The sequence below is a fragment of the Melanotaenia boesemani genome, chromosome 21 (genome assembly GCF_017639745.1).
Source record: "Melanotaenia boesemani isolate fMelBoe1 chromosome 21, fMelBoe1.pri, whole genome shotgun sequence".
Taxonomy (NCBI): domain Eukaryota; kingdom Metazoa; phylum Chordata; class Actinopteri; order Atheriniformes; family Melanotaeniidae; genus Melanotaenia; species Melanotaenia boesemani.
In genome coordinates, this window is record NC_055702.1 from 2,566,611 (window position 1) to 2,591,644 (window position 25,034).

Sequence of the window (25,034 nt, forward strand, 5' to 3'; positions counted from 1 at the left end):
CACACTGAGCTGCAGGCCTGCTGGGTGAGAGTTACCCACAGTTCATGAAGCACAAACTACATCAACTTCCCAAGTTTTGATCCAACGTGAGTCAGAAGAGCTTCAATAAAGAAAACTGGACTTTTAATTCTTGGTTTAGTTTTACTCAAACTTTTACGATAACAGAATCTACAACATATAAATCTCTTCACTGATGTTCAGCGTGGATTAGAGACCCTGTTCTTTGCAAGTTTGCCTCATTTGAGGCAGGTTGTTAAAGTGTGGACACCTCTTTAACATGCAGGGCAGAGCCTGAGGACCAGGACTGAGAAACGCTGATTTACAGGGGAAAATAATAGAGATGTACATCATATCTCATCATTTAGATTGGAGTTATGGTTTGTGATGGACATCACCCAGCCCTCGGCAGAAGTAAACAGCTTGGATAAGTTGTCCCGGAAGTTGACCGTTAAGTCTTCGTTATAACCAACGATTTCTCAAAATAAACAACATATTCAAAGAACTCAGTGAATTTAAAATGTATCTGCTCACTTGAACGCAGTCATTTCTCCCACTCGGCAACATCTGAAAAGAATCGGTTGTTCTGCCATCTTTGCTAGAAACAGACTTTTAACTAATTGAGCAACGTGTTTAATACTAAGCACACAAAACTGAGCCAGTTCCTAATAACTGATAACACCATGACTTTTTTCATACGGATGCACGATAACAGCCGTTATGCTGAATACTGATCTCCCCCTGCCCACACCTGGTTGCAGAAGTTATCTAGTTTCCTCTGTTGCGGATTTAAAATACGGAATTATGCTTTTATTTTTAACCAGGCAGAGGCCATCTTCCTTCATAGTTGCCGTGTTTAGGGGGACAGAGTTAGTAGAGCAGATTGAAGTGGAAAAAAATCATGATTTTTATTTTTTTTTTTCTCATAAAAACAAATCATTAAAAAGACTTCTTCATTTTGGTAAATGAGCTTAATGGGCCCCGCTCCAGCTGTGAAAGTCTAGTTTTCATAGCCAGCGTCTGAAGGCTTGATTGGGAGATTCCTGTGAGGTTTCATGTGCTGCACCTCCACCTTCCTGCAGCTGAACATTCACCCTGTGCAAATGGCAGCTTTAACTGAGATGTATTTATGACCCAGAGTCAGCCTCCTGTTTTTTCTGTACAAATTACTTTCATTGTGTCAGCATTGTGCATTTTTATGCGAACCTATGTTCAGGTTACTCACCTTTCACGGTGAAATTACTTCAGCCGGCTTGGGTCAAGCGGGCTGCATGTTTGTGAGGTTGATTCATATTCTGAGCCTGTAGAGAAAAGAAAAAACAAACAATCATGCTGTCACTCTGAAGAGACAATTCAGACAGTTTCCAGCAGCATTAGCCTCAGTAAACACATCTCCTGCAGTCATTTGTTGATTTTCAAACTGATGTTTGACCCCAGGGCCGTTTGAAAAATGAGTTTTCTCAATCTCCTTTTATTAAAGCTTCTTCTCAGACAGTTAGTGGCAGAAACTTTGAACACTTTCCTTCCTCCACATGGACGCCTCCTCGCGCTATGACCCCTCCGTGCGATGAAGTTACAGCTGGATGAGGCAGGGACAATTTGCTGCATACTGCACGACTTCAGACTCAAACATAATTGAATGTTTGAAGTGAGACTGACGCAAACAAACTGGCCTTCCTCGAACAAAACAAGATGCTCATTTTTTAGCCTGCTGCTGTGTTTAAGCTGATGAATGAATTCAATTTCATTGATTCGCCCATTTGTCAGGGCTGTAATTTAGACTTTTAGAAACAAACTTATTTCTTTTTAAATGTCTTTTCATTGTTACTCTGAACAGGCTGATAAATGTTTGTGGTAACTAAAACAGCTCAGTTTGGTTCTGAAGGAATTTGTGTTGTTTTTTCTAAAGTCAGACACAAAGGAGCCTAACTGATGTCCAACCTGTTGATCTGCTGGTGAGACCATGGTTTCCACTTTCCAAATCCCATCCCGTTAGTTTTTTGCCGGGATTCGGACCTGTGCCACCGACATGCGGTGGGAGACAGACGAGTATTTCCCTGCTATCACTGGACTGGATTCATCCATCCATGTTGGATGCTGTCATTCAGCTGATCCTGGAGAGGAATATGTGTTGTGTTTTGTCCTTTTGATTTTCATCGGAGATACAAATCGTTCCTTTGACCCTAAAGCAGCATTCATTCTGCACCTAAATAATGTGCTGCAGATGTTGTGGATAAAAACATTCTTTTTAAATACATAAAAATAAACATGATGAATGTCCTGAATCATTTTTAAATGGATGTGTTGTTACTGGATCTGCCTAATTGAGGGCATTTCTGAAACCACATGAACAGAATGTTCATGGCTATTTACATGTTCATGTTTGGAACATTTATCAACAGCTCGTTATTCATTACTGTGTAAACTGGCCGATGAGGCTCCTGAATGGTGACACCCAAACTGGCTTTTTGGCCCCTAGTTTTTTTAAAACTCTCGCCTCGAACTGCGAGAGGTAACGTGTTGGGATCTGACTGACCTGTTTGTCTCATTTCCTTCAGAATCCTGGAGCTCCAGGAGAAAGGAGACCTGGACATCATGAAGCAGAAGTGGTGGCCCCGCACCGGCCGCTGCGACCTCAGCAGCCACGCCAGCGCCCACCCCGACGGCCGCTCCCTCAAGCTGCACAGCTTCGCCGGCATCTTCTGCATCCTGGCCGCCGGCCTGCTGCTGGCCTGCCTGGTGGCCGGGCTGGAGGCGTGGTGGAACAGCAACCGCTGCCGCCAGGAGCAGCCCAAAGAGGTGACCGAGCTTAGGGCCCGGCGGACGGGCCAGCGGGGGGAAGACACTGCCACACTCTACTTTAAGGATCCAGCCGCAGACGCGAGCCCCGACTTAGTAGAGCTGCAGTACACCCAGCTGTAGAGGAGAGTAGATTTAGTGATGGAGGGGAGGCAGGACAGAGTAGAAGACGAGTCTCATCAGCCCAGGACACTCACTGAAATCAAATTTGGTCTCTTATTATTAAACCCCACCCTTTTTTTTTTCCATCACTTCCCGCCCACCTCCTCCTAAACTTCCAGACACCAGAGCTCATCGTGTTCGTATATTCCCTGAACCACATGAAGCACACAGCATACTCCACTCGGCCATTACTTTTACTAACACGCTCATAAAACTACAGCTTCTTTTTTCTTTGTCTTGGCTCAAACCCTCGAGGCCTTACAAGCGAACGCTGTCGACTCCTACCCCGTCCTGCATGTTTCCCAACACCCCCACTTCCCCGCAGATTAATTCCCACTGTGCTGGCTCCGTAACCATTCAAGTGCTCAGTATTGAATTATTGTTATAAACTCATTTTCTACAGCAAAGCTTTGGTAATTTCCTGCTCCCAGGGGCTCTGAAAAGAGCTGATAATTAGCAGGCAAAGAGGGATAATGGTGTCAGAAACAGAAAGTACCGCAACACTTTTACATTTCAGTTCCAGAAGATGAATAGTCGTCCACTCTGTTAACGTGCACCATTAGAATATCCACCACACTGCCGTCAGGAACCACATCACCATCATAAAAGCTGGTTTAACATCTTTAAAGAGTTTAAAGAGGAACAGCATTTATTAAATCTGTATAAACTCTAATCAATGACAGCCATCGGCCGTCTCCTCAAACTCTGGAACATCTGATATATCCTGATACGACCAGTTTTAGTAGGAGGCCACTGGGTTTTTTCCACCAGACCAGTTCCAGAGCCCACCAAAGCTCTGAAAACAGCTACTTACATCAATGGGCTGGCTGGGGGCGGAGCTATAAAGACCGCCATGTTTAAAAATCTCAGTCTCAGTGAAAGCAGCAGCTATCACCAAAATGTCAAACTTTAGGACTTTTACCATAAATCCAGAAATTAGAATGTAGGATTAATTTAAATAAAAAATTCACTCCTAAACTAAACTACACCGATAAACAGTTATATCTGCAGGTCTGTGCAACAACAATCACATAAACTGCACGTGCACATGCAGAACTCACAGTTCTTGTATCAGGATGAAGATCTGAATTCAGCATCGTCACCGACCGTCGCTCCATCCTGAATGTCTAACTTCACAGATCTGCTGTGAACGAGCAGCTCATTCAGAGCTCATTTACACAGACAGACGGACATCCTACGTTTTCATGCAGCAGAAACAAACACAGTTAAATGAAGTCTGAGCATTTTCAGTTGTGTCAGAAATGAGCAGAAGCTGTTCTAAAAAGTAGCTCACATGTAACAACAGCTGTTTTCTCAGTTCTGGGAAATGATCTGAAGTGAGTTCAAACTAGAGCTGCACGATGTCAGGAAAACATCTGCTGAAAGCTGCCATGATCCTACGATGTTTCATCCTGCACGGGCCTCCGTTAAACTTTACAGCTTGTGTTTGACTTAATGTTAGCAGTGTTGTTTTAGCTAAAGCTTGATTTTAGGAACTCCTGTGGTTGTCCTGCAGGTGGCAGCGGAGATTCGTCGTGCATCCCCTGCTGTCTGTAGTGTCGCATCTCTTGTGACTCAAATAGTTGCAAATAGCCGACGTGCCGTTCGTTTTAGCCTTGAGTTCTTCTGTGTTCCCGTCATGGTACCTAAACAGCAAGAGTGCAAGATAAGAAAGTTAGCTAAATATAACTTCATCATGAGCTGACTTTAATCCTACTGATGTCTTTGTATGCATCAACATTTGAAAGAGGACCAGAGCTCGTTTTTTTACTCTGCATCAGTTTAGCTGCATTTTCACACCGGACTTCGGATCAGAGTCCATTTGATTCACTGTTGAAGAACATGAATGCACAGCAGCATTTAGAACAACGTCACTTCCTTAACTTGTTGCGATAGGTATATGTCGTGCAGGCTAATATCAGGAAAAGGTAAATATATCGTACCGTCCCAGTTAAAACCTTTTCCTGGTTACTCTGATGTCACAGCTGAACACACTGAAGCGTCTGCTCTGTCCTAACTCTCTTTACCATCTCACTTTCCTCACCATTGCCTGTCACATCTGCGTAACTCACTAAGGAATATCAACGTAAATGTGATGCACCAGGTGTGTGAAACCTGCTGCAGGTGATAAAAACAAGCCTACCTCGCCGTATCGGGGGTAAAGCACTGTAGCTCGACCCAACACGAAGCAGGAGGGACGATCACATGAACACATGTAGTGTATGCTGTGTGTTAGCCACCACCTCGGTCATGTGATGGGGACGAAGCTTTGATGTGGATCCATAAACTAAAGTGTGAGCAGAAAAGACGTGTCCGTACACTTCAGCAATAAGATTTGTCTCCGACATCCCCGTCCACGATCCCTGCCTGCTACTGTCACTGTGTCACGTCTTATTGCAAATTATATGTCAATGTGGACACCCGTGTGATCTGTCTCCTCTCCCTCTCTCCATCTATCCTTTTATTTCTCTATTTACACTTGACTGTCTATGATCTCGTGCAGGTCACTAAGGATTACAGACTGGCAAGGGTTTCTGGTCCATTGACATATAATGACATTACAACTGCTTCATCGGAGGGGAGGAGGGACATTTGGACAGACAGAGAGAGAGGCTGGGATGAAGCAGAAGCTATTGACACAGGTCAGAATAGACCTCCTATACAACTATGAAAACAAACCCCAACAAATTCAACATGTCTGTCCGCTACCACGGTCCTGGTTCTTCTTTTTTAGAAGGTTGATTTCTGGTTGAACAGGAATGTGACTCGTCCCTCATCAGCTGTGTGGAAATGAGTCTTTTGAGGAAGAAAATATGCAAACTAAAAGAGAAGAAGAGTTTTAATTCTTTAATTAGACAGAAATGCTGCAGATAGTTAATGATAAGATCCATGAAACTAAGAGCTGATATCTGAACCCAGCATCCTAATAAACCCACGAGGGGCTTCCTGTTTGGTCCTCTTTCACAGTTTCAGGCAGGTCGTCGGCTGTTTTTTGCACAACTTCACTGCACATGTCAGACTTGGTGACCTGCAGTGGAAAACCAAAGACTTGATGGCAAAGTCTTGAGGCAGCTCATTGTTTAAGACTCCTGATCCACTCATCAGTATTTTCCCAACAGTCCAGTTCTGTAAAACCTTTTCAGCCAAAAACATCATTTCTTCAACTTATTTTGACGACTGCTGCATCATTTCCAGTCAGTCTGCAGCTGGAGGGATGTCACGATGACTTAACTTCAATTAATTGTGACATTAAACGCTATGATTAATCATAAAAATCCTCAATATTGTCCCTTTCCATGAAAATTAACTTTTTCACGGAACGAAAAACAAAGCTAAACAACATAAACAACATTTCCACGTCAGCCACGCCCACCTCAAACGTCCAATCGTCCGACCAATCGCACAGTACTTCTCAAAACTCCACGAGAAGAAAGAGAACAGGCTGCAAGGTGTCCCAAAACCAGGACTTTACTGGTCAGTGTTGGTTGGCATGTAGGAGAAAACATATTTAATTCCAGATATGTGGTCCAGTTTATTTCCACTCTTCCAGGATTATTTATGTGTCAAACAGCAGCTGGAAGTCAAAGCCAGCCAGATGTTGTCCTGCTTTCTAAAGAAATGTTCAAAAGCATTTTCATAATGTAGTTTCTAGGAAGTCCAGGCTGAGGTTCTGTAGGCTTTCCACTCTGAGTTAATATTTAGGATTAATTCAAAGGAGGTTTAGATGCAATTTGCTTTACTTTTCTATATTATTTTATGTTGACATCAAAATATAGAAATAAATGAAAGTTAAAAACCTATAAAGAGCGTTCAAGTGATTTTACATATTTAGAGTTGGGAAAAATAATTGATTATTTCTTTGACAATCTATATCTATACTTGTGAGATCCCTACGCAGCTGCGCCTCATCTTTAATAATTTCCATCATCTAAGTCAAACAGGCTTGTCGGTATTCTTCATGTGATAACCTCAAACCATAACCAGCCTCCTCAGGTTCTGATCGACTCCTCGCTGAGACCGTAGGAGCTTCCACGTCATGTCCACAGGGTAAAAACCTCGTCAAGAGTCCAGGTTATAACTGAGTCAGTTAAATTCTGGAAACAAGGATGTACCAGGTCTGGGTCCGACTCTTAAAGTCCTGACACTTTTTATGTAAGTTTCTGAGATTAAAAAGTAGAACAAAACACAGCAAAGTAAAGTTAGTGGAGACGCGCAGTCGTCGTCCAACAAAAAACAACTCAATCTAACTGTTAAAACCTTCCTCTACTACAAACTGGTCCATGCAGGAATCTGCTGAGCTGCTTTAAAACTCAAGTACTGAAAATGAACTCGTTCCCACAATCATCCTCATGCTCTCCATTCTGTTCCTGTAGCAGGAGCTTTAAAAGATCAGAAACATTCAGGTCCACCCCCAAAAGCCTTCTACCTCCTTTCTGATCGGGACAGTTTTTAGCATCAGTGTTTTCTAAGTGCCTCCAAAAGTCCCTAAACTTTCACAAAAGTTCATGTTGGGTATGAAACGACAGACAAGATGACAACAGAGTTTGGTCCTTTTCAGTTAACAATGACCAAACCGTAATCAGCACCACCTCTGGGATTTATTTTCTGCTGGGAGGATCCATGAAGGCGACTCAAACACACCCTCAAACGTCCTCATATCGCTCGACTGTTGCAGTATTTGTAAAGTAGCAGGAGGCGGGATGATTTAAGATGCCCCCTCCTTTGGGAGCTCTCATTAAAAGAGCTGTTTGTTTTCCAAATGAATGGAAGCTTTCACACGGCTGTTGTTTTCTTCCTCTCCACCTACATCGGTAGTCTGTCTCTAACGACTGGTTGAGCTTTTAATCCCAGTCATTTATTTATTTAGGCTAGCTGCCAGTTTGACGCTGCCCAAAACATATTTTAATGAGGCGCCAGTCTGCTGAAACAATAAGCAGCATTGAGATGTTTTAATTGGCTTAGAGAGCAGCGCTTTGAGACTGAAGAGGCATCATTCAAACCAGCTCAGGCCTGATGGTTCAACACCCTTTTAACAAAAGATGAAGGCAGGTGTGGTTCACAGGGAGCGCTCTCTGCACCTCAACGTCTAGCCTTCATGCTAAAAGCTTTTTCTGTAACTGTTGTTTTCCTGCTAATCAGGAAGAGTAAAGGACAAAAGTTCATGTCTCCATCATTTAGCATCGGATTTAGGAACATCAAGTACACGATGCAGCTGGTTGTACGAAAGTTAAAAGTTGTAAGATTTCATTTAGAGCCAGTTCGGGAGCAAACGCTCAATATGAGACATATCAACTCAATTCTTTAGAGATACAATCCAGTTCATTATAGTCCACTTTTAATCCAATTAAAACAACTCCAAAATAGTCAAATTTACAAGAAATGTGTTCATATAAGCCAGTTCATCCTGAGCTGCATGAGGCAGCAGTGGAGGGAAAAACCCCCACAGAACCAGAACCAGGATGGGCGGCCATCGTTCTGGACCAGTTGTAGGTGGAGAGAAAGAGGGGTCTACTAATTTTATATATATATATGTATATATATATATATATATATATATATATATATATACATATATACACTTAGTATAACTAAATAACTTACTACATTCATAACATCACAGACGTGAGGGAGATGTAACAAGAAACACATTTACTGTTTACTTTTTCTTTTCTCCCTTCCATGTGTTCAGTAAACCCTGATCTCTGAGCTGCAGTTCTTCTTCTTCATCTTTTGCTTCTTCTTCTTCTTCTTCTTCTTTACCTTCTTCTTCTTCTTCTTCATTTTCTTCTTCTTCTTTTTATTTTTCTTCTTCTTCTTCTTCTTCTTTTTATTTTTAGGTAAATTGGTTCATTACTGCCACCAAGTGGTCTGGTGTGTGGACCAGAATGTTTCCAAGAGCTCAAGTTGTCAAAACATTAGTTTGCTACATTTTTCTAATCCCATGCGCCCCCCTGTCATGTTGCCACGCCCCCCAGCTTGAGAACCACTGCTGTAGTTTGATATATTGCTAAAAAACATAGTTTAAAGCCCTATAATTCTGATGGAAATGACACGAAGGAACCACTAGTGGCAGCAAACCCACCTTCAGAAGCCAGAGACTCCGAATGTCCACCCTACTCCCTACGTAGTGCCCTATACAGGGGTGTCCGAATGTCCAGACAGAAAAAGTAGTGCACTTAAAATTACCCACAATGTATCTTGAAAAGTAGTGAGCATTGATGGTCACTAGACGGGTCAATATAGACCACAATGCATTGCGGGCAGAAGCTCAACATGGCGAAGGAGGCAAAAAATCAAGCGGTGTGAATTGACCTATAAATGTAAGTATTTTATTAGTCATATTTAATATTTGAGTGGTGTTAGTGCATTAAAATAGAAAAGAAAGTGATGTGAAGGTTTTCGGTCATTGTGACCACGTATCTGACCATGCGTTGTGGTTGCCGTGGTGACGGCTGGTAGTTCCGTTGTCTGCCTGTAGGGAAAAAATAGGCAGCTTTGTGTCTGAATCGCCAAGAGAATGAGTGCTCTATGCAGTGTGCTATATAGTGCAGCCCTATGTAGTGAACGAGGGGTTAGAGAGAAGGGTGGACATTGGGACACAGCCTCAGAATATAGTTGCTTTTGATTATATGCATGCATGTTTATGACTGCTTGCATATCTTGGGTTCGGAGCATTGGTTCTGCATGCCATCAGACGGTAAAACTACACCACAGAGGAAGTGTAGGGGCAAACATGAGACCAGCGTATTTTTAATTTCCTAGATTTAACCACCTCGGATCTTATAAACCAAACACATTACTGCCTTCATGCTCATTTCCATCCTACGATTCAGCAGCTCTGTTTGGTGTAAATTTTCTAGTGTGCCCCCTCGTGGTATCCTTCGGTGACATAGCACCCAGGCAAGTGTATGAACAATTAACCCACGATGGAGCAGATTACCAACATGGACATGTAGTTAAAAGCAAGAACCCCCTGCTCTAGACTCATCTATGTATTGTATGGTGTTCGCAACAATAAAGACCCACTAATAGGCTCAGCCAGACATCTGTGCTTCACATGTATCATAGACACACTGGCAGGACTAACATATATCGCTCACCCATGTTAAAAATGAGCCATGATACAACACATCCAAACCCGTTTACAATTTAAACCAAACAGCTAAGTTTCAGATTTGTTTGGAGCTCCTCTAAACGTACACTGAAACCTGAGAAAAGGACCCAGCTTCTCCTTTAACTTCTAACCTGAGTTGACATTTTTTCCTGCTGTCAGTCAAGTCAGTTAAAAGCTTCACGTCTTCGCAAATAAATCAGTCATTCTGTAGGTTGCTGCTCGAATGATACATAAAGGTTTCCTCAGAGTTCTCAGTGTCCGTCTCCGTCCTTTTGTCTGAATATTCTCCAAAAAGACTGAACGTCTGACCTGAGGGTTCAAAATGGCAGCTCACAAATAAAAGCTCAAATCACCTTGATTACGTCCACAGTCTGCAGCAGACCACCATCACTGTGGTCTGGGGGTTCTCAGATGAGTAGAAAGAAAGTTTTATTAACAAAAACTGCCATCAGAAAAAAAATCCCAGTAGTACATGATTACTTTTAACAGGAAAACAACACTAAGACTAAAGTCTTCAATCAGCAGGGTTGGGGTGGGGAGGTTGCATGTCCGGGCTTTCTGAAACACCACATTACTGAACATGTGTGTTGTATTAATATACAGTGTAAATGTGTCACGTGCATTTTTCTGAATATCACTTCCTGTGTCCCTGTGATGAGCCACTAATATCTCTGTACCTGAAGCCGATGCTGGAGCCAAGCTGGGCTGCCTTCAGCAACACTAACTGGCTTGATGAGTTTGTTGTAAAGAGATCGGTTGCTTTAAATTCTCTGCAAACACCGTGACTGTAGCAGCAGCAAACACGCAAACGTGAAGAGAATCTGGACTCAAATCCAGGACCTCGCTTAAAATGCAAGTCACGCTTTCTATCTCTCGCTTTGTCCTCAACCCGGCGTACTGAGGCAGACCTGCGGTTCAACAGGGAAACACTCAAGTGTCTATTAATGCCTAACAAGTATGCATGGCTGCAATCAGCCGGAGATGCAGCGTCAGCCGATGTTGTGATTAAATTGTTCTGAAAGGGAACCAGTTCTGAGATCCTCCCGCACAGAGCGTCCCGGCTCCAAGGGCAGCGAGGAGAAAAAAATCCACAAAGAGGAAGAAAAACCTGTGAACGTAGTCTCAGTTGAGTAAATAAATCAGAAAAACTTTATCAATCTTTACTTTTTTCGTAGCACATGAAGGTCAAATGAGAGTTTAATGAGCAACCAGACAGCTCTGCAACAAACTGCAGTCAGTTTGGCTCCAGGATGCTTTTCCTCCAGACATTCAACATTTAATTCACACTGGCCAAGTTTGATTTCAAAGTGCACGCACAGATTGGTTCCTGCGGGGTCCAGGTCCTGCTGGGCTCACCAAACCCAACCACAACATGAGACCAGTCTATGAGCCAGATTAAAATGCATGGAGCGCCAGCAGACCTGAAACAGTCTGAGAAACCGGCCCATTGCCAATCTCAGCCTCTGTGTCCCTCCTCCCCTCCCTCCCCTGTCTCTCCTCTATCCTCCACCCCTACTCCTCCTCTTATAGGACAAGGAGGTGAACCTGGAACAGGTGCATCGTCGTATGAACAGTCTTTTGGACGAGGACTTGGCCCACAAGCAGATCCCCGGCCCCTCTATCGAGATCTCTGCGCTGGACATCGGCAGCATGCAGCCCAGCCAGGCCTCTCTGGTTCCGGGTCCGGAGTCCGTGCGGGACTACCCGCCCTCGGGCCTCACTGTGACCACCTTCCTCCCAGGGGAGGGGGTGCCACCTCCTCCTCTTCCCCACCCTCACCATGGGGGGACCCTAGGCAGGACGCTGCCCCCGTCCCAGGGCCATGGCAGCACCACGCTACCCCCGCACCACCCACTCAGCGGCACCATGCAGTGCAAACACAGGGCTCCCAACGGGGGGCTCTTCCGGCAGAGCCCTGGCAAGACACCCATGCCAATGTCCTACCAGGCAGTCTCCGCAGGACCCATACCCGAAGCCATTGAGGCCACCCATAGTACATCGATATAGTGATGGGAGGGGTCATGGGGGGGGTCAAACTGCATCATTGAGTCATTGCTCTCTGGATTCTGGTCCAGGTTTGGATATGAGGTGGGTTTGGCAGCTCTGGAGGAGAAAAATAAACTAATGTACAAAGTAAAAAAGATTTTGTATTTAGAAGAAATTAAAAAAAAAAGGGGGGGTTGGGGGGGGGGGGGGGGTGTAATTTTTCTCTTGTACATATCTGTAAATACCAACAGAACGAAGTGAGGTCAAAGTGTATTTTGAATATTCTCAATTTTTGAAGTTGAGTTATAAAAACAAACAAAAAGAGATAAAAAAAAATAGTATATATATATATATATATATATATATCTATAAATATAATCTATACATTGATGAAGAGTTATGACTGTTTGAATGGCTTTGTAAATTTTGTTTAAACAATGACGCGGAATTCATTGTGATTGTTTTCTAAGTGCCGAACTTAAACGATGTCTCCACAACTTGTCAATGTAAACAGCTACCCATGATGCACTGCTGTAGGGACATTTTAGTGTTGGACACCTACTGTTATGCACCTCCGTACCAACCCTATACACAGTATATCTTCAGCATCGGATGGAAATAATCACTTTTGTTTTCCATTTGTATTAAATATGAAATAGAAATGTTTTCCTTTTTTTCCCCCCGAGCTTGACTCTACATTTGTTTTCTTATGCTGACTGTAAATGGTGTTTGTTCAACAAATTGGGGGGGATGGGGATATGTGGATTTTTATCTGGTTCATATTTTACACACAGCTGAGTGAAGTGTTTTTATAGTAGCTTTTTATTTGGCGGCAGTTTGTTAAAGGATGGACGTAACAAACAGGAAGGGGAAGATTTTAGGCTGCGATTACACCAACAAACCAGAACAAACAGCTTCTAAAAGTCAGTTCATATCAACGTGATTTCTTTTTAATTTGAGGAAAAATAAATCCACAAACGGATCTGCTGCTGTTCATTCATCATATTAATGGGACCAATAACCGACTGTACTAGTATTCGTCAGCGTGCCCTTATTTTAATGGTTTGAAATAAGATGGATGGTTTGAAGTCCATAAGCTGTGTTGTATCACTGCATGGGGCCGGTAAAAGCTGCAGTAGAGCACGTGTTTCAGCAGAAGTAGCTGTTCCCACAGGAAACAAACAGGAAAACAACGGTTGTGGACATCAGAGGAATAATAGTGCGTTCCAGTTGTCTTGTAATTCCGAGTGCCCTGTAGTAGTTAAGTCAGTTGTTGTGCACCAACTTGGAAAAATAGAAAAATGAACCAATTTGTAAGAATCTACAACAATACTGCATAAAACTAGAAAATCACACAACAATTGTAAAGACGAACACTTCGCCGATAACGGTAGAAACATTTAACAAACACCTCCACCGCATACGTAGCATACGTATCAATAGCAGTAACTGTTCTGTTTTACAATAGAAACTTAGTGGACACAAAACATATTTTAATAAAGACAAGAATGGACTACAGGCGGTACTGGGCCCAGCCATCTGGAAATCTGGAATCTCAATGTTCTCTGGTACTTATAAGTTCTCCATTTGGAAAAATTAGATCACTTCGTCGTTTACAGCAAAAATTCCTCTGACCTCCAAAGACAACTGAAACACACGATTTCTCTCATCTCTGAAACTTCTGGGATTTTTCATCATATCTGGGAAGAAGACCTCAGTCAAATTAAGCCTCGTTTCCACCAAAGAGTCCGGTTCGATTCAGAAAAACCTTGATTTCTGCTGTGTTTCCACAGCAACCAGATGTCGATAGATGTGTCAGCTATGTAAGAGTGTAACATCATCGCCTCGCTTGAATGCTAACAAAGAAGAATGTGACGCAGAAACAAAGGAAAATGGTGGACACCCAGCAGTTTGTCTTCGCTTTTCTTGGCATGTGGCTTGAAACAACAAAAAATCGACCTTAAATTTAAACATGGAGCTGATCCTGCTTTTCTTTTTGCTGAGTCAAGCTTGTTAGACACTCCGCAGAAAGCCAGGACTTTGTTCTTGTTCTTGAGGCCACAATAACACGGTTGATTTTGGTTCGATCATAGTCCACAAGAAGCTTCGTCAGAGGTGTTGTGGTTGTACACGCGACAGTGTTCATGTCTTTAAATGCCACGTTTTATATACATTGTCCTATTTTCTCACCACTTCGATCACCTCATTAAAACTATCCGTTCAGCCTCGCAGTAGCGGACATGCGGAAGTGACAACTTTCCGCTTTGCGCTTTTCCGTGTTAACTACGCCCACTGCAAGTGTCCACCTTTCTGGGCGGCCTCAAACTGGTAAGACTGGGACCCTTCCCAGTTTTTGCCTGTGGAAACACAATAAAGTATTTACCAACCCGTTCCATACCGAGGCTGGACCTCTTTGGGCTTTAGTTTCCAGTTCAGACAGGAAATGGCTGGTGGGGTCACGCCAGGTTGATTTATTATGGTACTTTTTCCTTTTTTTTTTTTAAACAATACTGTAATTTATTTTATTTTTACTGTATTCATTCTAATCTTTAAAATGTGATTCCAAGTCTTCGATGGAAACCCAACTACCTATCTGTAGATTCCTGTCCTGGAACACGTTCTTTTAGACACAGCTATAACCCATATTTAGCTAACAAGGATCCCACAGTGTTTTGGGATTAAGTTGAACTCATTAAAGGAGATTTTTCATCTTTAAAAGACCCAGAAGGTTGGCGTTCTTTTCCTGTTTGACCAAATACTTTAAGCTTTAGCTATTAAAAATGACACAATTAGGGTTATAATAAACCATCAGGACCCTTCATGAACATCTACTAGATCTTATACAGCTCTTTTTACTTTACACTATTACCACTTTCACTACGAGACCAGGAGAATCGATTGTTCTGTTAATCAAAGAAGATCAGAGAAGGCTCCTTAAAACACATTATTATTAAAATTGTTGTAATTGCACCAGCACCATAAAGTCCATCTTTAAACAAATTGGCATCAGTTCACTTTTCTTCTTGTTCTCTGATGAAACTTTGATTCAAACTGGATCCAGAAAGACAAATTCCTCATTTATTCAAATGAGTTGCCTTAGAGGACAGTTCATTAAAGAAAACACCAGCGTAGACATGAATGATGCGATTGTCTTGTTTTAAGGCTGAAGGAACATTCTTGTGTTTGGAGACATTTGTCTGCCAATAAGAAACAATCGTAAAGAAGTTGGTGTGAATGCAGCCTGAAGGTCTTTGACCTCTGGTTTGTTATATTTAACCAGGAGAAAGAAGTCGTGTAGAAACAGCTATCACCTATATAAATGTCTTTAATTTTTTCTACCAGAGAATTTAATGTCACTTGTATACAGGTTTTTCTCTTGCAAAGCAGCACAGTTATTCTAATCAGGAAGGCCTCATATTCCCACAAGTCATTCCTAATGGGATCCATTATCACCTGCAGGGATGACGGAGGGCATCATTATCTAAAGTGCAATCAGAGGCGATTCTGCAGGTGCCATACCTCAGCTGCTTGTAAAATAGAGGAAATCTGAACATGTCTGAACATTAGATTTTTTTTCTCTATAGAAAACTGTATAAAGAGCCTTTATGGAAAACTATTTTCAACAGGAAATCTAAAGCCCCCACATTTCACCCCTCCCTCCTGCTGTCATAAGTGCGATTAATGTGCATTTATGGGCCTAATGAGTTTTGACTTGATTTTGGCTGTTAGGAAACAGGAGTTTCCTGGACGCTAGCAGCCAGATGGCAGCCAGAAGCAGACCAGCTCGCCTTTGACGGGTTTCCATCCCTACTATTCTGACATGGAAAAACAAAATAAAGGATCTTTATCAGAGTGAAGGGCTTCACTTTGGAAACATACCCTGGAGAAGGTCTGAAATGTAAAAAGAAGACGCTTGGTGTTCTGCATCTGTACTCTGAGATCTGTTCCATGTTCTGTTCATGGTGTTAACATGTGAATGGATCACAGTCGGGGCGATGTTTGACGTCTTCTGTGATTCATGTCACTCACAATGATGGAACTCAAGGAAGAAATGGAGGAAAATCCAACATTTTATTCCTGTATGTTTCTTTATTTTTGCTAGCTGTAGCAAACTGGTTCCACTGCTGGTTCTGACTGAGAACCAGTTCATTCTGTTCAAATAGTCAAAACAGCATGTCAACAGATTAATATTTTAAGACTAAATTAAGATGACAAAGACTTGGCTCAGGTATGGAAAACCAGACCAGACAGAACTGGCTTCAAACCAGTTCTAGCAGCAGCCTTGAACCAGCTGAAGCAGCTCTGGTTGAGAGGGGTAAAAAACAAGTCTGGAAACAAGGGTTTTGACCTTTCCAGTATAAAAGATGACAATCATGAGAGAAAAGGTGTAAAACAGTGGATATTGAACAGATTCACAACCAGAATCACAAATCTAGAACTTTTTGCTACAGGTAGCAAAACCAGATAAAACATAAATTCTATGAAAATACTTTATGGCTGAAGCCATCAGTCAGGACAGAATAGTATATTCGCCTGTTTGGCTTTGTGATAGTCTAAGTTTGACTTTTTTTGGTTATGTCACACCAGGAAAAAAACTTTGTTAGTCATAACAACCCACACCATGTGACCGAACCACACAGTGACGGTGAGAGCGGTGGGAATGGGACCAAACGGAGCTACAGTTCAAGTCCATGTAATGCAAATTAACATTTAATTAGAAACAAACTAGATTTGTTAGAAGAAAAAAAAAAAAAAAACAGCGAGTTTCAGTTACAACAAAACACTGAAGCTAATAATTAGCTTAAAAAACAGCATCAGCTTTTTTTTTTTTTTTTTACTGAGAGCTGATGGAGTACACCTAAAATCTGTTGTTTTTAATTAGCTGAATGCAACATACATGATTAGCACACGGCTAACTAGCATATGAATACAACGGAGGGATCATGGTACATAACAGGCTTTTAGTCTAACAGCAGCCCAGACACGATGCGTTCAAGGTCATCAAAGAACACTACGCTGCATTTGAAGTGATCTCGAGAGAATAAGTGCTTGAGAATAAGTTTTTTTAAGTCCCAGTTTAATTAATTTTCTGATGTAAATGTGTTTATATCGATTGGTTTGAAAATAGTTGAAATTTACTTTTGGATTCTGTAGAATTTTTAAATTTTCTCTAAAAACATTTAATTTAAATAATTTTTTACACTCCGTTAATTTTCTTTAATGTGCAAAGTTTGTAGCTGGAATGGTTTTGAAACTGAGATTTCGTATCAGAGGTTTTTGGGGCAACAAGTGCTTTATCATTATTACTGCGTTTTGCTGCCGACAGTTTAGTTTCAATCCGTCATCACATTGACGTCCTGCACCTTCGTACACATTCCTACGTGTTGCTAGTGCTCATAAGTTGGAGAAAATTACATGTCACATGAACCCTACCTAAATTAATTTAAATTCAACTTAACTTTATTTGTATAGAACCAATTCACAACTAGGTCATCTCAGGGCCCTTTACAGACAAAACCAATTCCAACCATTTCATTGAGATCTAGACAGTATTCATACAAGCCAATTCATAGAAAATAATAGCCTAGCTAAGGAAACCAAAGGATGGCATCAAATCTTTACTTTAGTTAATTGGTATTAAAATCTGTTATCAACCAAATGAGTTGTAAAATCCAGTTCGTGTGCATTCCTAATTATTATGCAGCAAAAGTGACAGAAATATTTGAGTTGATCTGAGAGCTGTCAATCAGCGTGAAATGAAACTTAAATTTCAAATTATTAAATTTAGGAACACTTTTTATTGCTTTACATGGACTTAACTTCAGTTGAAACCCATTTAGAAAAGAAAAATGTCATTATCGGACCGTACATCAACACATGTAGGTTTACAGTTTTCAGACCCGAGTCTGATCCACCAGGAAAAGTCCTGCTCAAGTGACTGTTTGGGTTCAACATGTACTGATCAGATCAATACTTTCCATCTCTGATCAAAGGAAGATGATTTTGAAACTCGAACGGTGTCTCGCTGTGTGAACGGATCAGCAGAAGAAGAACGGAGACGCTTTGCTGCCGTCCGGACACGACCCCCATCTACTGACTCTACATGGATGTTTTCTGTGTCTGTGGTTAATCTTGTGGTCCAACTTGCTTTTTCACACTGTGCTTCACAACCTGACTGAGCGTGGACCCTGAGGTTGTGATTGGTCAGCAAACAGGGCGCTTTCAAGTGTCCCCTTTATGTTCAAACTCCAGCGCCCGTCAGGAGATGACGACATGAACTGTCTAAGCTAATCGTCTGTCACGGTCCATCTGAGGGAAACCCTTCTTTTATTTATGAATATGCTGCTTGGAGTTTCTTAATCTTTAATAAAGAAATCTGGTTTACAAACATCTGTCTCCTGAAGTTTACAATTACACTGTTTGTTGTTAGCCAGTATTTTTAGCTTCTGGTTGTTTTTAATGAAATGAAACTTTAAATATAAAGTTCCAGCTTGTTCTTACAGTAAAACCTTTTGTGTGGATGAAAACCTTTCCTTCTTCAGGCGGACATCTGCTTCGTCTTCGTCCGACATGTTTTAGGACTTGGCAGCAAATTAAAACTTATTTAAGAGATGACAGGACATTGACTGGATCCTTCATGGTGACTTCAAACTTGGGTTACTTCAGAGCATCGGTGGTTAGGACGCGAGTGGGACTCCACCATCAACCCTCCAACCTCCAAATGAAGACTCTGCTTTATCTGATCCTTGTTTACTCCAGATGTGACCTTATTCAGGCTGAAGTCATCACATGTTCATCCCATCTCTGTCTTTGATGCATCATGATGCAGACATGGATAATTCTGCGTTGATGCAAGTCAAGTCAACTTAAACAGAAATAAAAAATAGGCGGCCTAAACGATAAAAGATATGAAAGAAATAAAAGTATAAAAAGACAAGCCTTTAAACAAGAAGATCTTGATGCAGCTACAAAACCGGGTATAAGTAATATTATACTGATGTTTGCTTTTATGTCAGGACCCTTGTCTTACACAGTAGCTGACAGGTGGTAAAAAGGATTTACTTCAGCTATGCAGGGGCGGGTCTAGAAAAGGTTTGATGGGTGGCCTGGCAGGGGCACCGACCAGGAAAAGGGGCCATAAATGAGACCTTTTTTAAGGTCTAGCTTTTATAAAATATGTAACTGATCATTACGACTAAGTGATCATCTAAATTAAAAAAGAATTGAAGAAAATCTTCAGCCGTGATGGTTTTATGAGAGATATCACCATGGAGACGGTTGGTGAGGTGGGGACAGATTAGTTCTCTTAAGCCCGTTTCCACTGAGCAGTTTGGTCTGGGCCGGTATGGTTCGGAAGTTTTAGACAGTCCAGCCAATTCAGGTGAGAGTTTTCACTGCAAGTCGGGCCGCTGTTACACCAAAATCTGTGACCCATCAGAATCTGTGACCACAGGGGCACAACAGTGTACATTTCTCTGCAGGAACGTCCTAGAAGACGAGCAAAGTCTTGAAAACACTTTATTTAATCCTGAGTTTATTATAATGCAGATACAGTAAAGTCACACATTCTGATGGCATCAGAAATGGTGACCTCTGTGATCTTCGTTATGTGAGGGTCACATATTATCATAGAAGTGTCCAGACTATAAGAGGGGTGAACCTTTAACCATGTAACACTGGAATCTGATGTCCCAAAACAAACACACATTTACACACTGCTATCAGAGGGCAGAGCTCACTCAACAGTTGATGTAAGAACATCAATAATACGTCTGTTGTTCTGGTTAATTTATGATGGTTGAGGACTGCATGGGTCTGTATTTCTATGGGTTCATTATAATGCAGGTAAAGTCACACATTCTGATGGCTATCACAAATGGTGACATGTGGATAAGGTGGCGAATTTCCAGGGTTGAGCTTGAACAATAAAGAACTTAAAGACACAAGATTTCCTGCTAATATCATGATGACAACTAAAGGTAAGTTGATGTGTTTCACATATCCAGCACAGCTTTAAAATGGAGAATAAATGGTTGCTCAACGTGGGGGAAAACATGGAAAAGATTGAGAGTCAGGCAAAATTAGACAGGATAAAAGCAAGGTGTTGCATTTTAGATGCTATGTATAACTTTCTGTAAAATGCAAAAACCGTTTTTTTTTTTAACCTCTCCTCTTCAGTAAGTTCTAAGATGTGCTGGTAAGTGTCTGTTCTTGTTGAGCTTTATTCAACATGACTTCTTCATCTGGATCAGAGTTTATTTTTTCCACCAGACTATGTTATTGTTATTCGGGTTAATGACACCAGGCTAATTAAAATGAATGTGGTTTTAATTGTTTTCACCTCTTTGTGGTGCAAGATATTTAAAATCTGAACTAAATTTAAATGTTTGGCATTGAATACAATGAAAACTAAACACCAATGAGCAGAACCGAGTCATTGTTTATGGTTTCTGTTCTGACTTCATGTGTCATGTTTCTAGTTTTTGTTCTTGGTTTTTAGTGTTCAGGGCTTAGTTTTGTGTTTCTGTTCGATAGTGCACCGTGTCTGATTACCCATGCACGTCACCTGTGTTTAATTTGTCAGTCAGTGTATTTAAGACCTGGGTTTTCAGTTACTCCTCTTCAGATCTTTATGGTTTATCCCTGTTGCGTATGGCTTCATCCCTGTAATGTTTGGTTCCCTGTTCCTGAGTCTTTAGGAAATAAACCCTTCTGCCTCCTGCCTGAACTACCTGCATTTGGCTCCTCCCCTCTGCCACTACACATAACAAACCAACGATGGAAACTGAAACTAAAGAAGACAACAATAAAAATAAAAAACTTGATAAATAGGAAATTATAACTGCTCATGTTGTCATTAGTAAAATTATGTAACATCCAACTTAAGATCTTAAGGCTTACAATTAAAGTACACATGCTGGGCCGATCATACGCAGTTGTCAAGATTTTCCACATTGTGCCAAAAACATTAAAATGTTTTCATTTAAAAGCATGTTTTTATGAGAAGGACAGGTGACCGTATGCTTGTTTCATCATTGCACTTAATTTTATTTATAGTATGATCCTGACAGCAAGACAGGTTAAAACACCGTCGGCCGATTTCTCACAGATTTGTTGGCATTTTATTTTAAAAAAGTTTTGTTTCTTTCTCCCCTTTAGTGGAGGTGACCTGAGAGAAGCCTGCACAGGAACTGTGTCCACAGTAGAGCTCTGCAGCCAGACTGTCTTACAAAAACATACATGTTGCCCTCTGTGGTCACAGACCCTGATGGGTCACAGGTTCTGGTGTAACATCGCCACTGGGCATTCAAGGTTTAGAACAAATGGCTAGCGTGCGTCACACTAGTGCGACAACAACCGTGACGCAACAAACAACAGAGGACAATCAGCCGCTCGTTTTTGTTCTGCCTGGCTTTTGGTTCTTTGCAGGCATCCTTTTCCTTTTATCTTTCCAACATCCAACTGAACCATGAGCTAAACAGCGGTGTTCTGTTTGTTTTGCGCTCGTTTTGGTTGTGAGCAGTGATGTTTTTCTGTCCACCAATCAATGGATTTTATCATTAAATGCCAGCAGCTCTGCCTTAACTGTACCGAAGCATTTTCCTGTGGATTTACAACAGAAGGGAGTCCATAAATGATGTGGTTCAGTTCTATGAGCTCCTTTTATAATGGAGATATAAGAAATAATGTACCTCTGCTCCCAAAAGGAAGGTGTCTTTGCTGCTCAAGACATTTGCTGAGACTGAAGGTGCAGTAGAACCCAAGACCCCCGATGCCAGAGCTAAAGAGGAAATGGGGCAACACTGTGAAGTCCCATCTCTGTCTCTCACTGAGAACCCTTTGAACTGATGGCATGTCCGTAAGATCACTTTCATCCTCCTCTCCAAGTTGTTAAAGCCATTCTTGAATATCTAGGGCACACATGTGTGCCTGGGATACACAAGCAAGAAAACTGACATTTTTTTTCCATCCAATGACTCTTAGATGAAATGGATTAAAACCAGAATATTCCATCTAATAAAAGCCAGTCTCCTCTTCCATTGTCCATTATGGACGCACCTTTTTCTAACACAGAGAGAAAAGAGAAAACTTTCTGAGCAGTGAGAGTGTCGGTGTAACATCCTCCTCCCTGTTGCAGAGTTTGTGCATCCAGAATGAAACAGCTCATTGCTCATCCCACCTCCGGCTGCTGAGGAAATAAAAGCCGTTGTGGAACTGAGGGTCCGGTTGTGGTGGCCAGTTATGGGCCATCATACAGTTAAAGGTGGAGTGGCTGTCACACGGGGAGATGGGTCAAACCTGCATTATGTTAACGTAGCAGAGCTGGGCCCTTAAATTACTGAGCAGGGAAACTTTGAAGCCACATATGCGTGTAATGGAAGCTGCTTTATCGCCATAAATATGCAGATTCTCTGGAAGTGCTGCAAACTCCTGCTATCAGATGCAGTCGCTGAAGATGTGGAGCTCAGGTGGGCAAATTAAACCTGCCGGAGGCTCCGTGTTCTCTATTAATGCCTCTCGTGTTGCATCATTAGATTCAAGTCACAGAAGTTGGCATCTGTTTCCTGACAGAATAAATCCTCAGCTGCCCTGAAAAAGCCCCAAAGGAAGGCATTCCAATGACACCGAGCAGTTTGGTGATGTTTGCAGGATACTCCGTGATTATTCTGCGCAGCTGGGCAGAGCTGCACAAGGCCACCAGGTGGTCTTACAGAGATCTCAGTCTGATTAATTAGCTGACAATCAACCAACACGGGTCACAGCTTAATTTCTGTCAGAAGTGAACTGAAACTGTTCTGCAGGAACGCTGACAGATCATCACAGCTTTGTGTGGTTAGATTGTTAGATGATGCTTTTAATCTTTAAAAAAACCTTACCTGTCCACAGGTGAAGTTGTTGTCACTTCATGTGGATACTCTTCCTGCACTGGTGAGGATCTGGGGTCGATCATGTTCCTCAGAATAGAAATAAACCATCATCTCATTGCTAATTTGCACCATCAGCAGTGTCGTCCTAATTCTTAATCTGAATAAACCCCTACATTTATTACATTTATTCATATGAAGTAAATAAATTTATCAAACTAAGTCTCTGTGTGATTTCAGCTGTTTTTAACACCGTGCTGTTCATGGTGATGCAGGAACTTGAATTTCCCAAAGGGATCAATGGTCTACCTGTTTATCTGGCTGTAAGAACAGTGTATCATGAATAAAAAGGAAGCCAGCATATATATATATATATATATATATATATATATATATATATATATATATATAATATAGGTAATAAGACAATATGCAAGGGGTATCATTGTGGGAAAAACGAAAAAAAAATAAAATTCCATGTTTTTATTTACATTTGAACAGAAAATTTCATGATTACGGTTAATAATTTCCTAATCAATAATCAATGGAAAAGCCTCTATTGGCTATAACAGTAATCAAACCCTTCTTATAATTGCTGACAAGTTTTTTTGAGATGTGGTGTTATTCATCCTTTGCAATGATCTCCATGTTTTGGAGGCTGGGAGGCCTCCCTGCTGGGTTCAAGTCGGGACTTTAGCTGGGCCACTCTAAAATGGTAATACTTTTGTTGGCTAACCATTTCTTTGCAACTTTTTCTGTGTGCTGTGGGTCATTGTCATGCTGAAATGTCCAGTGCTCTCCAAGGTCAAGTTTCTTTGCAGACTGTTGGATGTTATTTCTCAGAATCTAGATGTAATCCTCTTTTTTGAAGATGCCATTTACTTTGATTAGGTTGTCTGGCCCATTGGCTGAAAAACACCCCCAAAGCATGATGCTCCCACTACCATGCTCGACCCTGGGGACGGTTTTCTTGGGACTGAATGATTCTACTTTTTTTACAACAAATGAAGGCTACATCATTGTGGCCAAATAATTCTATTATCGTTTAATCTGACCACAAAAAGAAGACCAGAAACCTTCTTTGTTCAGCAAGCCAAGCGAACCTTTATGTGCCTTACTTGGAGAAGGGGTGTCCTCCTTGATCTGCAATCCAGTAGTATACAGTATCCGTTGGACATGCCTTGAGATGTTGCCAGCAACATGGCCCAGATTCCTCGGTACAGCTTTGGTAGTGATCCTTGGGATTCTTTTTCACCTCTCACACCACCAGCCTTGCCAGTGCAGGTGTCACCTTTGACTTCTTGCCCTGTCATTGCATCTCGTGTCCAGAGGCGTCTATTTAGCCCATTTCTGACCATAGTACCCTGGTTACTCAGCACCTGACGAAGACCTTGTTTGACCGAGTGACGTCTGAGCCGGTACCTCTTTGTTTGATTGCACTCATGATGAGGTGGTTATGCAGTAAGGGTCTTCCCCAAGGACCCAGCTGGACCCAATTTATATCCTGCAGGTCCACCAGTTCGGCAGGTTTTTGGTGTTTTCTGCTGAACACCTGAATCACATTAACAGGTCAACATGCTTGGCTAGACTTGAAAACAAGCTGTTGAGGAGAGACATTTAATCAGGTTTATACTCTAATGTTCACAAAACAAGACTGGATGTGTATTTTAGTTCAAGCATGAATGTTTAGAAATTATTTAGTTGTTCAAGGTGCTTCATAACATGTTCATGTCAGCATGGTGGTATCCTTAGTCAGATATGGACAGATGAGAGTAGAAATTTCTCATTTCTTCTCTTTTTTATTTTAATTTACTCAGGCATAGCAATAGACACTATACTTTTGACACCAGAAATACATTTTCTGAGGTCCCTAAAAGTCCAAAACACTAAAAACATGAACATGATTAGTAACCACATAACAGTTTATGCTGTGAAGAGTCAGAACATCATTCGGTTGGACAGTTCAACCCACACAAAAGTCAGTAAATGAGTGTTTGGTGGGTTATTTATTTTTAAAAAGACACTTCTTGGCAATAAATCTTCTACTTTTAGAAAGACTATTTGTCTCTTCAGCTGAGTCATTTTGTAATGAAAATTCTTTTGTGCAAGAT

At 41.5% G+C, this 25,034-nt stretch overlaps 1 protein-coding gene across 1 annotated transcript in view; it reads left to right on the forward strand.

Annotated features, from left to right (window-relative positions):
- grid1b (glutamate receptor, ionotropic, delta 1b) overlaps positions 1 to 12,124 on the forward strand; it is a 552,168-nt gene extending 540,044 nt beyond the window's left edge. Inside the window, exons 16-18 of the mRNA XM_041974390.1 lie at positions 2,556 to 2,796; positions 5,462 to 5,600; positions 11,603 to 12,124. Coding sequence (XP_041830324.1) covers positions 2,556 to 2,796; positions 5,462 to 5,600; positions 11,603 to 12,054 — 832 coding nt within the window. The 3' untranslated portion in view covers positions 12,055 to 12,124. The remainder of the gene's footprint in view (positions 1 to 2,555; positions 2,797 to 5,461; positions 5,601 to 11,602) is intronic.
- The last annotated feature ends 12,910 nt before the right edge of the window (positions 12,125 to 25,034 follow it).